Source organism: Rhea americana, unplaced genomic scaffold, assembly GCF_003343005.1.
Source record: "Rhea americana isolate MKP2758 unplaced genomic scaffold, rheAme1 scaffold_2, whole genome shotgun sequence".
Classification (NCBI taxonomy): domain Eukaryota; kingdom Metazoa; phylum Chordata; class Aves; order Rheiformes; family Rheidae; genus Rhea; species Rhea americana.
The window spans coordinates 4,712,404-4,728,167 of NW_028186149.1; the positions used below are offsets into that span (position 1 = coordinate 4,712,404).

Genomic DNA, 15,764 nt, shown 5'->3' on the forward strand with positions numbered 1-15,764 from the left:
CCCCCTGCCTCTGCCCCCATGTCCAATAAGAAGAGACCCGGCTTGACACCTGCCTATATACAGCGGACGGGAGCAGCATCTTCGGCGCTGGGCTTTGGAGGGGGAGGGAAGGGGGGAAAAAAAGCCCCAAGCACAACCCAGCCCCCTCAGGTCAGAGCGGGGGGCTCGGTTGTACTATAAACCCCCCCGCCCCCCAAGACTATGACTTCCAGTAAAATTGAGATGCCAGGGGAGGTGAAGGCAGATCCCGCAGCTCTGATGGCATCTCTGCATCTGCTGCCTTCTCCCGCTCTCAACCTGGAAATCAAATACACCAAGGTAAGTTGTGCTCGTTTGTTCTGACGGGGGATTCACGGCTTTCCCTCCAGAGAAGGGATTCTGCTGAAAATCAGGTCCGATCTGCCCTAACCAACTTGAGTACAGAGATAAGAATCTGCCCGGAATCTGTAATAAAGAAAACAGATTGTTTTAGCCTTGTAATTGTCTGGAAAAAAACACCAGATAATAGAAAAGCAAATGAGATTTGTTGAGGCTGGCTTTTTCACTTTCCTGCTCTTTAAATACGCTGTTTCCTACAGAACTGTKGGAATTTATTTTCAGTGCAAAATCAGTAGTTCCCTGATATTTTTCAACTGCTTTTGATACAAATCAGAGAAGTTACTATACATGCTTGTATTTCTCCTTCAGAAAATAAAAATATTTTCTTTCTTGAATTACCCTGTGTGCCCAAGGGACTCTTTTGCAATTCCTAGAGGACTCTTAATACTACTAGGTTGTTGTTACAGCTCTGGAACAGGTCTCTTTACTAACTTCCTTGATATTTGAATATACCCTTGAACGACATTGTAAGAGGGCATATGCTTCCTGACTAACCTTTAAGACTTATTTTCTTAAAGGGAGGGGTAAGAATCATCCCATTGGATCTATATAGARAAAAAATGCTGGATTTCTGTGATATATTACAGGACTGAATAGTTTTTTGTAGACTAAAATGAGCTTTAAGAACAGTTATTTGTTTGTGAATGCAATTTGAATTTTTAAATTCGTTTTTACGTTTTGAGTCTTTGCATCGTTAGTATCTATAGCTATGGAGTGTTTTCATTTCTGTTGGAGAAGTTTCAAATGCGTTATATGAACAGATTACAATGTGTCAGACTTTGTTTCTAATTACTGAGTAACTTAATAGGAAAATAAAGCACATCAGCACTGGAAAAAAAGGTGRTAACATTTTTATCTACTGGAAATACAACTTCAGGAGCGTTAGAGCTGATAGGAAACTCATTTTGGCCAGTGCAGTGTAATATTTTCCTCCATATCATCACTTTAAARGCTTTTCATCTTTTCTCTTTTTCAAGCGAGTGCCAAAACTAATTTGTCCTCTAATTTGTTACAGCTATTCCATACTCTAGAAGATTGTTTCAGAGGAAACTCAACTATTTTAGATTTCATTACATTTTAATAAGAACTGAGATATGCAAATTAAAAGATGCATATGTTTTCTTGCATACAATTTATTTGAAGATAAATAAATAAAGTAGGTGGTTTTTTGATGTGCGGTATTACGCTTTGAGAGCAACTATACTGTGCAAATAGCATTTGGCATGAATTTTGGTTATTGTTGTTTTATTACAAAATATGCTTCAGGAGTGTTCAGGGATGATACTTGCTAGTGTCACAATCAGTTTGCATAGTAAGCGTACTTGCATTTCTCAGTTTTAAAACTAGAGGAAACCTTTAAAAAACATAACACAGTCATTAGCAATCATATCTCTCTATTTGTTGGAATGTAAGCTGGATAGTAACTAATAAATCAGAAAATATAGCACCATCATCTCAGAAAYACATAAGATGTCACACATTTTATACTAATGAAACAAGTAAAAGAAAGTTACTTTATTTCAATATTAAGCCAATAACAAGAACAAAATGTTTCTTCTAGACTTAGTTTTGTGATATCAGGTAACTCCTGGCTGCTCTTGAGAGAAATTTGGTTTAGGACAGGTATCGAATATTTTATTTGGCATATCCTCTGTCTCAGTTTTTCTGTCTGCCTCTTTCCTCCCTCCTTTTTCTCTTTCTCTGCAGGAAATACAAGTGATTTATAGATAATTGGAGTCTTCAGTTTGGAGTCTTGTCTTGGGCAGGACTTTTATCCAGGATCCACTTTCCCACCTATTACAAAGAAAAACAATCAAAAATGAAATAATGGATTGTAACTTGATTCTTTCATTTGGAGGAGTGGTTGCTCCATGTCTTAAATGACAAACAACTTCCGTAAACAATAAATAACATTAGACTAAAGCACTTTATCCCCAAAATCYCCCCCCCAAACCTTGTAAAATTAGACATCTGTGAGCATTCCTAGCAGCCTCTGTCCTGCTTGTTAGCTGAGAATTTAAAATATACAACCAGGACTCAGAGTTCTTGAACTCTTTATTACAGCTGTCTCTGAAAGTAATATCTTAACCATTTGGGAGTTAATTCTTTATGAAAAATAAAGGTACCTGTGGACATTTTTTAAACTATGTGAAGTAATTTTGAAATATGTTTTGACAATTAAATTCCATTTCTGGAATTCTAAAATTGGGAAATAGTTCAGACAATTTTGTTAAAATAAAACATACTTAAAGTTCCTGGAATCCCTAAATGAGATTTATTAAAATTTTTTTCATATGCCCTGGAAAAAGGTAAATTTATTACACAGTAATCTTTAAAACACCATGTTATTCTTGGAAATACTAATTCAAATAATTCAAGAACATAAATGAAACAAATACTGCCCATGTATTTGTAGTATTTGTGTATTCTGTTATTTAGCATAGACAAATTAATGAAACATACATAGTAAAATATTTACCTGTTCTGCTGGTAGGCTTACTAAAATGATAAGAAAATTGTGTATTACGTCAGTCTAATGTGTACAGCAAATATAGGACACAGAGACAACATAGTTCTTCATTGGTCAGGAAAAAATATATATGATTAATGATAAAAATTTCATATGTAGTTTTTCTTTGAGATATACAGCAGTATCTGTTGTGACTTTACTGCTGGGAGTCAGCCTATGCTTCTTTAAAAACATAGTCATTAGAAGTGTTTTCCCCCATCTTTTTAAAATCTCAGCATAGTCTCTGTGAAAAATAACTAGTTTTAGGTGTGCATARTAGGACATGGTGGATAGGATGTAAAAAAACCCATACTCTATCCAAACCTGAAGATCAGAGTTCAAACACACTTACAGAGTTAAGTACTTTGGGGGTGGGGGGGGGCAAGTACTAAAACTGCTACATGCAGGATTATATCTCTCTTTTCATTGTGATGAACCTTTAATTTTTTATTTCTTAGCATAAACATTTTGCGAGGAATCACTTCCACAGAGCAGGGGAKCTGCCCATGTGGAATCACATTATTCTGCAGCCTGGTGGCACAGTCCCCCAGACTGGTCACGAGTTTGCTGGCAGTGCTGTGCCCCTGCATAAGGGAGCGTGTGAGCAGGAGGGCGTACGAGGGGGACCAGCCCTCTCCTTGGCAGCAAGTGATGCTTCCAGTAGAGTCAGCTGCGTGGCAGAAGCTCTCCCAGAATGGGCTGATCAGAGGCGTCCAGTTGGGGAGATAAACCATAGTGAGAAGCTCAGCGAGGACACGCTCTTCGCCTGTTGTGCGAGGCAAGCGTGCTTTGGAGCAGATGGCTGACAGAACCTGGCAGCTCCTCCAGGAGATTTGCAGGTCCCAGGCTCCACCAGTGCCTCCCTTCTCACACTCTTACGAAACTCCGCTCTTCCCCCAGGACTTGAGTGTCTCCAATGTCTGCCAGCAGGCGTGGAGGCGGTCCAGTGGAATGATCCCTGGGCAGCGTTTTTCTCCCTTAAACTGTAGCTGTCTCCATTTGAGGGGGGAAAGGTGTTTCTGCAGGATGTAGCTATCATTTTCTTGCTCTGGTGTCATCAAATCTGCTCTACAGAGTATTTTCACAGTGGTTTTGGTAAGTCATATTAACTTCAAAGGACAGTTTGAGGTAGAGAAGAAAGATCTTGAAGTTGGTTCTGTTCTCAACTTCTGCCAGTGCTTTGTGTTCCTGTGAGTGAACAAACTTGTGCTCAGTTTGCATCGTGGTTGGGACACTAATTCAGCTGGATGTTAAAACGTTTCTTTCCTGCTTGCCAATTGATTTTAGTCTAATCCAGAGCAYGAGGAAGAGTTAAAAAATGGTGCTATTTGAGAGCTTTTCATAAGAGGTGCTGTAAAGGGGTGAAGTTGCAGTGCTGTGGCAGTGAAGATGTACAGACACGTTTCTACAGTAATAGCCTTTGAATTGACTGTGTGAAAAGGTTCACCTCTAAACCGTAGATTAAAACCAGGTCAGTTGCTAAACATGGATCAGGTAAATAGTTGAACTGTCAGCCTGYGCAGCATTTAAACAGAAAATCATATACATCACTTCTGAATTAAGTGTGGCAAACTGCTCCTGGGTAAATAAGAACTAACAAAAACATTTGAAACTCTAATAATAATAACCATAATAACATGCATATTGGTTTGAAATGTTTTAAGTTTCTGTGTTTTCATTCCCACTGTGCTTTCTTGGCATTGCAATTTTTTTTCCCCAATATTTCCTGCCTGTATTTCCCAGATAAAAGTCTAGACTGAAATTCAGATAGGAGGCAAGAAGTCTATTTCATTTAGAATAATTGAGCAGAATCTTTGTAATTTTTTGAACTGAGCTTTGGCAGAACTCAGGTAAGTGCAGAATAAATACYATTCCCATAGCCTTTCCCTAAATGGGCTCACTATTTTAGTGTCTTACTTTTGAAGTCAGATTCTGTGACTGATACTTGAGTTCAAAAAATTAGCCTTTTGAATGAGCTCACTGAGCACTGTCCAGATGCAAAAGATGGGGCAGAGAAAATTAGAGAGATGGTTACATGAAAAGAGGACAAATAGAAAGAACTGCTACTTTTTTTCCTGTGTGGAACATTTCAGCATCTGATGCTGATATTTGATATATCCGTCTGTATCATCATATATGAAGTTTTAGGGTATATATTATATTTAGATTTACTTTAGTTTGAACCTACAGTTTAAACTCTTTTAGCRTGTGCATACATTGTAGTTAGTATTGTAATCCATCAGTTCACGTGGCAATAGCGAACTACTTAGGCATTTCTTTCCAATGAATAGCTTGAATATAGGATTCTTTTTGTCCTCCCCAAACCTTTAAGGTCATCTGCACAAACCAAATTTACCTAGGTTTTGTATGAGGGATCAAGAAACAGTTGTAGTCCTATCCATAACCCAGTCTTCTGCTTTTAATGCAGAAACTACTATGCCAAAACTGGCACCTACTGGAGAACTACTGTAGATAACGACCTAATAGCAGAGTAGGTAACTACTGTAGTARTGACTTCTTACCATGCCCTGGATTAAATACTTTGCGGAAGATGCAAGCTGTTCTAATGCATTGGGCCATACGATACTATGTTGCTCGCTGGGGGAAATTTGCTTCTCATTGTCAAGTGCATAGGATCAGATGATATATTGAAAGATAGAGCTGTGCAACAAATATTCTCATATTGCAAAAATGTCAGTGATTCTAATTTTCCTGATATAAAAGATGCATATGTTTATTTGCATACTAACATAACCAGCAGCTCAGTAGTGATCAGACCACTTGCCTAAGCTGGAGAAGAGCCAAATTCATATCCCTGCTCTGAAGCAAACAGAGTGAGAACTTCAATATGAGTCCTTACTTTCTGATGATGGATGCATCCCAGTTTTGAATGCTGTCCAGCAGGGTCTTTGGCCATCCTTCAAAAGAGTCTCTCACTCTCTCCTGTTGGATAATCCACTCACTGTAAATATTTATTATTTTTTGAGAGAAAGATCAACTTGATAGCTCAGTGATCAGGACACATGGGAAAAGTAGGAGCCAAGTCTTTGCTCCAAGAATACTCAAGATGCCAGACCAAGCAAGGATTTGATCCAAGATCTATAGCTGCCTATATTGACCCTAACTATTKGACTGTTGAGTTGGGATGTGTGTCTTGAACACACCTGTTTCTTGTGACAAAAACACTCTCTTCAGTTCTCCATTCCATCCCATCCTTCAGAAACTTTTCCCATAGAAGTTAATCAGACCTGGTACATTTCCATATTAAATTTCTGTCTTGATTGATCTGTATTTGCTGATTAAAAATTCCCAGCAGTTGGTCCAGAAATTCTTGGGGATCTCTAGTCAGGTAGTCCATCTCCCTGGCAATGCAGAGTTGTTCCCCACAGACCTTAATAGGCTCTGCCAGTTGAAGTTACTYGCTGCCACGAACTGCTTTGTCCTCGGGAGCCCCGCACTGGAGCCATGGTGTGCGCTTCTCCTCTCTCCTCTCTTCACGATGCGTACTAGCAGGTGCCTTAAGAAAGCTGTCCACAGAAACCGCAGCTCATCTGGAACATGCCAGCATCTGTAAGTTAAACCCTTCCTTCAAAGCACGTTTCTTTGCACTTACTATCTCTGGCGAATATCATCTACCCTTGAGTTGCCCAAACACCCTTAACTTCAATCCTAATGAATATTTTTATCTGCAAGCTATGTATCTTACTATTAATGATCTGCAAAAGCAGGTGAACCAAGATATCGATTGCTAGTCACAGTAATGAAGGGGCACCTTGCTATTAACCTCTTTCCAGGGAGAATTATCCATTTATATCCAGTCTTTTTATCTTATCTCTTAACCACTTTTTAATCCATGGCAGGACTTTATCTTTCACCATATGGTTACTAACTTTCCTTAATAGCCTCTTGCTAAGGACTTTATCATCAAAAGCCTTTTTAAAGTCTAAATAAATTATATCCACTGATTCATCTCAGCCCCTCATTTAGCTAACTATCTTCCAAGAAATCTCACAGGTTTACAGAGATAAATGACAAAGATGAGTTCGTTGGTCCATACCATAAATTCCTAGTCAGATCCTGCGTAAAGTCACATTTTTTCTTTTATAGTTTTGCAGATATTTTTCTTAAGAATGAACTGTAACATTTGGCATTTCATTCTCTCCTCTTTTAAACAGCACAACTTTTTATCTGTTTGTTTTTTGAAGAGTAGAACTAAGTCTCTGAAACAAGTAACAAAAAAGTTAAGTTTTTTTTTTTCCAAGAAAAGGAATGATTWTGTAGCCCAAGGCAACAAATCCACTATTAGAAGCTAAGAAGTATATATCAAACTGTAGTTACACTGAAAGAAGTATGAGACAAATAATACATTTATATGGAGWCAGCATTATAAGGAAGGGATATGAATATAAAACAAGCATAAATTGTGTAAAGATTTTTAAAAATCTTCAGAAGATGACAGTTCTGTGCACTCCTCTGGTAAGGAATCCTCAGACAAGTGCTGGCATCCCTACTGAAACACACACAAAAAAGTAGCATAGATAGGTATGCAAAGACTTACTATTACATAGAGGAAGATGAAATTAAATGATTGTCATCTAAGGACCCAGTCATTCATTACTTTTATGCTTATTAGAATGAATAGAGGAATTTCTGTTCTGACTGCATTCACTTAATTGAATTCCCCCAAAACACAAGTTCAGTATTTCAGAATTAGTCAGAAAACTTACTTCTACTGACTAATATTTTCTGATGCTTTTAATAGCAGTCTAGCTTTTTGACATGAGCATGACACATCAATTTTAAGTAATGCAGTGTAACTGAGCTTTARATACAGGAGCATTTCATTACTAAAAATATGATACGTGAAGCCACATCAAAGTGTTGCTGAAGTAGCATTGCTGAAATACTCTCCAACTGGCAGGAAAAAAAGAAAAAGGGACTTCATTCTTGTTCACATGAAGTCAATTCCTTTCCCAGAGAGCATAGTGAACTAGATTTTTACCTTATGGCTTGAAACGTAATACATTCCAGCTTTGCTGGACTGAAGTGAGAAAATATTTCAGAGCAGAGAACCCTCCACATCACATTCTGTGACCCAAGTGAAAATGTTTAAGGTCAGTTCAATCTCAGTTGACCTCAGCTGGAGGTTAAAACACAGGGACCGCAGTGACCACTAGAGTATACAGAAGTGAAACCTGTGAGGGATTCATAGGCAATCAAGACCCTAAATTGCATTCAGAACAGAAGCTGCGGGGACAGCTGGGGAGAGGCATATGGCAGGTGTTGCACTTACAGAAAGGATATATTTTGCTAATTTCTATGTGGATTTCAGATATGCAAAATAAGCTACTTTTAAAAAATCCATTTGGAAGGTAGCAAAGGCATACAAAGTGTTACCTGCAAGAACAGGCTGTGGCCCCTTGGCTGAGCGTGGATGAAGAGAGGACGCCAGGCTGACACTGTCCTCATGCTGTTCTCTGCTCTGCTACCAATGATTAAACAAAACCCCTCAGTTTTGATTCTAGTTATCAGAAAGTGCCTTTCCTTGCGGAAGTTCTCACACGTGTTTTTCATAGGTAAAGGCTTCACTCTAAAGTGAAACTAATTTACTTCCAAAACAGAACTATTTACCAATATTTCAGTACTGTGCAAATGCTGTCAACAGGGAGTGAAGTGTCCCTGCTTCATTGGTGCTTGGGTAGATTTTAGGAAGGTGGAATGTCATTATCCAAAGCATTATTTGACTGTCATATAAAAGCTATTCCCTTGTGAATATGTCAGTAAATTTTAAATCTGGCCTTAAGTGAATACAGCTAGTCAGAACCTCAGGTCCAAATTACATATAAAATATGATCTTTCCACCTGGAGGGTCCCAGCAGGTCTGGCCTGTGGCTTTGTTTCCTCAAGGTTCAGTGGCAAAAACAYGGCTTAATACATCGTCAGCATCACCCTGGCGTACCCTGGTGGGTTTTATGCAGTTACTGCAGATGCCTCAGCTTGTCTCTGCTTTGAGAGTTGAGAATAATTGAGGTATTTGAGATTTCTTGCAGGAGCTTCATTTCAACCCTTTGCAGTGTAGTTGGGGCTGAAGCACCCTTGTCTTTGCTGTGGTTTTGGTATATAATTGGAGTTAGAACTTCAGTAAAGATGAGTCCTCAGAACCCATCACCTTCCGGAGTACAGACTAATGGCTCTGCTTTTCTTCCCTTGGCCTTACAACTCACATTAATTTTGGCCAGAAATGTCATCTGCTTTTGGTATAGCCAAATTAACACTCCCCAAACGAGCAGCCCTTCTGGAAATATCTTTGGTCTCCCTATTTATGGTTTTTGTAGACAGGTTGTTATGGGAAGCCTGTATTTGTTATTTAAACTTACRCTTCTTTTGCTTTGTTTGCCTTTTTATTATTTTTTTCTTCATATTTAGCAGCAACTTTTAATTTTCATTTTGTATTTTGCAGCCTTTTAAGATTARCTCTTTTATTTGGCCTACATTTTTTTTCTTGTACCTTTCTGCTTAGCCACCCCATTTATTTTCTTGCTCCTGCTTCCTATGTTTAGCCTTGGGAATGCAAATCTTCTTTGACTCTTTCACATTCTTAAGCCTCCATGCTGATTCTATGGATTTTAATTTCCTAACTTCAAGCAGGGAGTTTCTAAGTTACTTCCTCTTTTTTAAAAAAATCCCCTTCTTGAAGTTTAGTATCCCAGAGAGTAGGGCTTCTTCATGTATTTCTCTCCTGCAATGAAGCTGAAATTATTTATGTGGTAGCCATTTCTCAAGGGTTCAGACACAATTTTTAGTCCTTGACAGGACTAAATCAAGTGTTGTTTAGATTAAGATAGAGAACTGTGTGTTTTCTGGACACTATTGCAGTRCAGCTGTCATTGAACTAATATGAGGTTACTACTGCACCAGTGTTTTTGTTGCCTTCCTGTTCTTTTTCCACTCCAAATTCACCATCACTGTGCTGATCCAGAAATCAGTGCTTTGCTCCTGCTATTATACGTATACTTCATGATCTATGCTGACTCTACATGAACAGGTCTGARTTATGCCTCTCCCTCCCAAATATTTCTTTTCCATGGACTATCTATGGGATTCCTCACACACAGACAGACAGATGCTCGTACACACACACACGTGCATACACACACACATCTACCTGCTACAGACATGCACACACACATAGAGCTGCTCCCCTATCCTTACAGCCTGACTTGTCCTTCCTGTATAGTTTACAGCTAGAATTTGTGGTATGCCACTGACTCTTCTCATCCGCTTATGTTCAAAAATGCTGTTTTTTTCCTCTCCGTGAAACAGTCCAGATCACCCATCTTTTACACTCAGGTTTCCTATGCTGGTTTGTAGGCACTTGTGCTCTTTTTTCTTAACCATAAGCTGACCTGGTGAAAATTGTGATCTAATTAGTTGAAAAGACCTATAAAGGCTTTTCAACTTACTCACTAAAGCACTTCTGAAGGCATGGCACCTCATTCTCAGCTTCCACTCTGCCAGTGTAAAAAGTCCTTGAATAGAAATTGGATTTAAACTGCATTTATTACTTCTTTATTCTGTCAAAGTGATGTGAAGAGGGATTTAACAGAAAGTTGGATGCACRGGATTTTTTTAAGCAGTTACTTCAGTCTGAAATTTAATTGGAGTTTATTCTAAATCATCTTTACATCTGGGCATCAAAGCACTATCTTGATTGTACTAAGTATTTTCAAAACTTACCAGCATACTGGTAACATTTTCTATTTCCTCATGTGCTTTTTTAGTTGTAACAGAAATGGCTTGAGTTTATTCATGAGTAGTTAGAAGTTAATCAAGAAATTACTATCTGCTGTTCCAGATCAAGGGGGTTATCTTGCTTTTTCCTATTTCTTCAACTGCAAAATACATTTGCAGCAATCCTGTACTGGTATGCCTTGTGCAAGCCTCAAAAAACATGCACAAGSTTTTTTTCAGTAGATCTGGCTAAGCTTTTACTCTGTTTTTCATGAATGGTCATGCCTTGTTGGTCTTTCTCTTCTTATCTTAATCACACTTTCCTTACCACAGGTACTTAACAGTCTGCTCTGCCTTTGTGACTTCTGTCAGATGCTGTTGTCCTGAGATGTGAGGGTTAACCTTTGGTTTCTCACTTGTCTAAAATTAAGATTGGAGGCTGAAACACTACATACCTTAATTGTGCTGATGATTACCTAGCCTTGGTGGTCTAGCCCTCTGATAGTGATTTTAAAATCCATTTGTTATATTGCTAAAGACATTTTTAGCTAGCATCACTTCACTGCAAGTAATAATGTTCTGCTCCTTCCATCAAAGCTTTTAGAAAGCATTAATTGATTCAGCCTCCCTGTAAAACTGGTGACAAGGCTACTTCACAGACAGGGAAGTTCAGAGTTGTGGGAGTGTAACCATGACTAACTCAAAAGCAGACGGTAGGTCAGTGTCAGAGTCAGAATCTCTTGCTAAACCAGACAGACTACTAGAAGAGGAAACCTGTTTTTCTGTACTATTCTGGGAAATGGCAATATGGATGAATTTCAGAGCCAGTGTTTGTATGTGGATGCATGTGAACAATTATATATGGTACTAATTATACACTTTTCTGTGTGGTCAACTACATATATGCACAGAGTCCAGATGAAAAGCCCYTTTTTCATGCTCTTTGCTCTCTTTCCATATTGTTTGAAGCATGGACTCTCTCTGGTGTTGCCGCTGTTGTTAGTCTTTCGAGTGCTGTCTTTGAAGCAATGCCCTCCTTCCTGCGAGATCAATCTGCGTAACGAGCTCCTGTGAATCTGTTCCCYGCTGTACTTTTCTGTTAGGATGAGGAACATTTCCATCGGTGCAATGTGGAGAGGACACTGCCAGTCCAGGTTGTTGGCTCTCGTGTTGTTTCTGCTCAGACTTTCCAAAGATTTTGTTTCGGGAAGGCACTTCAACAAAAGCAGAGGGAGAAGGGGGGCCCTGCTCTATAGGTGACAGCCATGAGCCTGCTGCAGGGTGTGCCCAGGAGCCAGTGCAGCACCATGCAGTGTCCCCCTGGTGAAAGGGCTTCATTAGGTCTCTTCATTAGGAGCCACGTACCTCTTCCATATGGCCTTAACAGAATTGCTGAGTCTCTCATGTCTTTTCTTCTTTCCTTCTAGYGGGCCTATTTAGCAAGTTATACTTAGAAATGGTTGGAAATGTGAGTCTTTGCTCTGTTTTTGTATCAGCTAARATGGTTGCTTTTAACGTTCAAATTCTTCTAGCTGAAACACAAATGCGCTCAGGCTCTTGCTGTCTCACTTCATTCCTCTCCTAGAGGGAGCGTTAGGACAAATCCTTGGTAACTGATTTCCTGGTTAGAAGCCTTTACCTGCTTTCCTGGAATGATTCCCTGTGACTGAGAACCTTTATAGTCAGCTCTTCCAGCTGTTTGCCTAAATGATCTTCAGGGAGACTAAGAGCAGTGAACCTGGAATAACAACGTTTAACTTCAGCTAGGTCCCATGAGAATGTAGTTATTACTTAATGGATTGAATTGGCGACATATCTTATACCAGGTAACAGCCAGAGGTTGCATTAAATTAACCTTCACAAATGGCTAGTTATTGATATACTCTTTAAAGAAAGCTAGGCATTGGACAACATGTGTTAGCTGTAATTAATATTACTTTTCATGCCTTTACATGCTGATAGTATTTGTATTGTCTGCGTGAAAAATTTCTCAGATTAAAGTCTTGATGGTGTTTTTAGCCGTTTAGTGATCATGTGTCATTGTGTTCGCTACACTGAGCGTAAATCCTGTCCTGTAAACAGCAGGGAGACTAATGAGGTTTGCCCACATTCTGCTATCATTACAAGGGGTTCCAGCAGAGAAAAAGGGGAGTCAGCTGGAAAGAGGAAGAGAAACATGAATGTTAAAGGAAGTGGAAAAAGTCTCAGAATTGCGTATATAAACATATATTTTTGAGGAAGGCTTTTCATTGACAGGACTTATAACTTACTTGGTGTATTTAAGGAAATTTCTGCATAGTTAGTTTTTGTTTTTGCCTTAGTCCATGTTTTTAATGCTGCATATTTGGCAAAAAGTGAGGGTCATGTTTTTAATTTACACACTCAAGAGTTCTTGGTCTGCTTCTATTTAGAGGTAAATAGAAGAGCTCATTTTTCATGCAGGCCTACATTTCTATAAGGTAAAGCTCACCAATCATATATAAAAATGTTAAACTCTATTAAATATTGATATTATTTTGTTATACTCCAAAGTGTTTTATTTGCTTGGGACTGTAATCAGCTCTTGCAAGAACATTTCACATCCAATTTTAGTCTTAGCACCACAGTGTAGTTCAGGGTGTAAATTTGTTAGGTGTCCAGGCACAGCAGGGTACCGCAACAGCTTAAGCCTAGTTCCTCCCAGTCTCTCTTACGGATAATAGGAAGTTGAATGACCTGTTCCAATTTTGTATATGCAAAATCAATGGGTAATCAACAGAAAGAACCAGAGGAGAGAACAGAACTGAACCCTGAGGCAAAGGGTTTTAGCTAAAAGTTTATTTTCTCAAGAAGTAAATAAATCAAGATTTCMCAAGCCTCCTTATTGAAAAAAATAGTTGCCATTTCCAGCCCGAGGRATTTCACTGTGGTAGTGAATAAGAGGAGAGGTGTTGTGCTTCTTAGCATCTTCTTGAAGACCAAAAAGGTTAGTAAATTAGACTTCTGGGAATTGTTATCTCACAGCTTCTTCTAGCAAACGCAACAATTTGTTTTAAAGGCTTTCACCAAAGATGTCATAAGTGGTAATCCTGATGTTGTAAGTGGGTATTTAATGTGTTTTAACTTAATGCTGATAATGCAAAGCTATTCTCCTCCAAAGCCCRTTAAGAACATCCAATTTTCTGGTAGACTAACACTCCTGCTTACTATTGCAGAGATAAGTGGCTATTTAACCAGGATAATAAGGAATAGTTTTGTAGCCAACACTGCAAAACTGAGCACCATCTGGTTTTTGTGAAAGTTTAGACTTTGAATGCAAAATTTACAAGATGGATCTTTCTTTTGTAGGACTAGTCTGAAGTTATATGTACACATAAGTACATCTGGTCACTTGCAATCASCTTAATGAATGTACTAGTGAATATCGTTATTTGTGATATCTATTAGTAAGACTGGTTTAGGTAGAAGGGACAGTGCAAATGTTTGTGTAAACTAAATAAACAAACTGATAAATACTCAGTTGGATTTCACATAGCCCCATAGTGTAGACAGAACAGTTTATCCAAGGAAACGCTTCTCAGGCTGTCAGCTTTTTTTAAATATATTCTTTTATTTTTCTTTTTGTAGAATATGTATGTGTGAAATGACATGAACGGAGATGTCACTGGGCAACATTTAGCAAAATGTTCTAACAGAAATATTTGAAAATATTCAGATGCTAGCAGAGTAGAAGTGAAGGCAAACTTTCCAGGAGCTTAGGGCTGCTCACTTGGGTCTAATACAGAGTTAGCACTTTGCAGGTCAGTGGCTCTGCTATTTGTCTCTGACCTAACAGATCTGGAGTTCTTCACATCAAAACCAAGTCTTGCTGAGCTGAGATCAAACGTGTTAAGGTAAGGATCTTGCCAGTGATTTATCGTGCTAGGGAGGGTGATCAGGCCATAAGGGGCCAGTGCAAATGAAGTTGACATTCCAGCAATTTCTCATGTGTAGTTATAAAGTAATTTTCTCTGATGGAGCTTTTAAGTCAAAAGAAACTTGTCCACTGTATTTTTCTGTRTTGCCTATAGTATTTGTGATCCTAGTAGGAATATATATGCAGCATAGCTAATTTGTGAGTGAGAACTTGTCCTTTGGTGATGAACAACATTTTAAATGGCAAATAATTATCTACAAGTGATCTGCTACAATCTTTTAAATGGCAGAACATGTCTCCCATGTAAAAATAAATAATGCACCCTTTTTATTTGTTATACATAATGAACACACATGATCTGCAATGCACAAACTAGGCACAACACAGGAAAATTACACAGATTAATATTAGACTTGTTTGTACAACCCCCTCCTCATTCCCACAGCCTTAAATAAGAACTTGTAGAAGGGTTTCCAGGATCAAGTTCTTAATAGCCACAACTTCATTAAAGCTCAGTGACAGCTCAGAATTGATTCTGTAAACAAATACTCCCTCCCCTCCACTCCTGACTTAATGGATTTTTAGAAATCTTTCATTATTTCATTTCTAAGTTGCAGCAATTGCAATCAAGCAGATGGTCATGCTCCATAAAAACGCTGCCRTCCTTACCCAAACCATTCCGTGGTGGCATTTCCTTGTTATCAGTGGAAATCTAGAGCACACTTAATTTTTAGCACCCTAGCATCAGCAGCAGTGCTTTCTGGTGCAGTGCAGAGCAAGGTGGCGACTGTTTTTCTCCAGCAGTTAGAGAGAGCCTCACAAGTGAAAGGATGACTGACGTTCAGGAACTGAATTTCTTAGGAATACGTGAAATATTACTTGGGCTATGGGAAAGTGTTATTGCTCATGTGTTGTGCTACTAACTGCAGAGACATTTCATTAATTGGCAAAATAGAAATTACTTCGAGGAAAGCCTTTGTGTGCTCTAAGTAAAGTTTTTTTCCACAGGTTGTAGTAAGACAACCAGAACAAATGAAATGTTTGGGATGGGTGCAGTGTAACAAACAGTGYGGTCTGAAGTTGTTCTCTTTGGATTAATTTTTCTTGAAGAACCAGCAGCAGAATAATCCCTTAATGAGACTAAATTGAGATAACGGATGCTACATCAGCATGTGGTACAGTGAGCAACTAAAATAGGAAAGGGTGTAATGACTGCTTGGCAGCCTGAGTTTTGTGCAGGAAATATTTGTG

General features: G+C 38.7%; 1 protein-coding gene across 3 annotated transcripts in view; it reads left to right on the forward strand.

Annotated features, from left to right (window-relative positions):
- The window catches only part of ALDH1A2 (aldehyde dehydrogenase 1 family member A2), an 83,599-nt gene that overhangs the window by 24,898 nt on the left and 42,937 nt on the right, over window positions 1–15,764 (forward strand). Inside the window, exon 1 of one of the 3 annotated variants that reach the window (XM_085303341.1) lies at window positions 7–318. The exons of the other annotated variants lie outside the window; for them this stretch is intronic. Coding sequence (XP_085159467.1) covers window positions 202–318 — 117 coding nt within the window. The 5' untranslated portion in view covers window positions 7–201. Of the gene's footprint in view, window positions 1–6; window positions 319–15,764 lie in introns of those variants that run through there. 3 annotated transcript variants of the gene reach the window in all.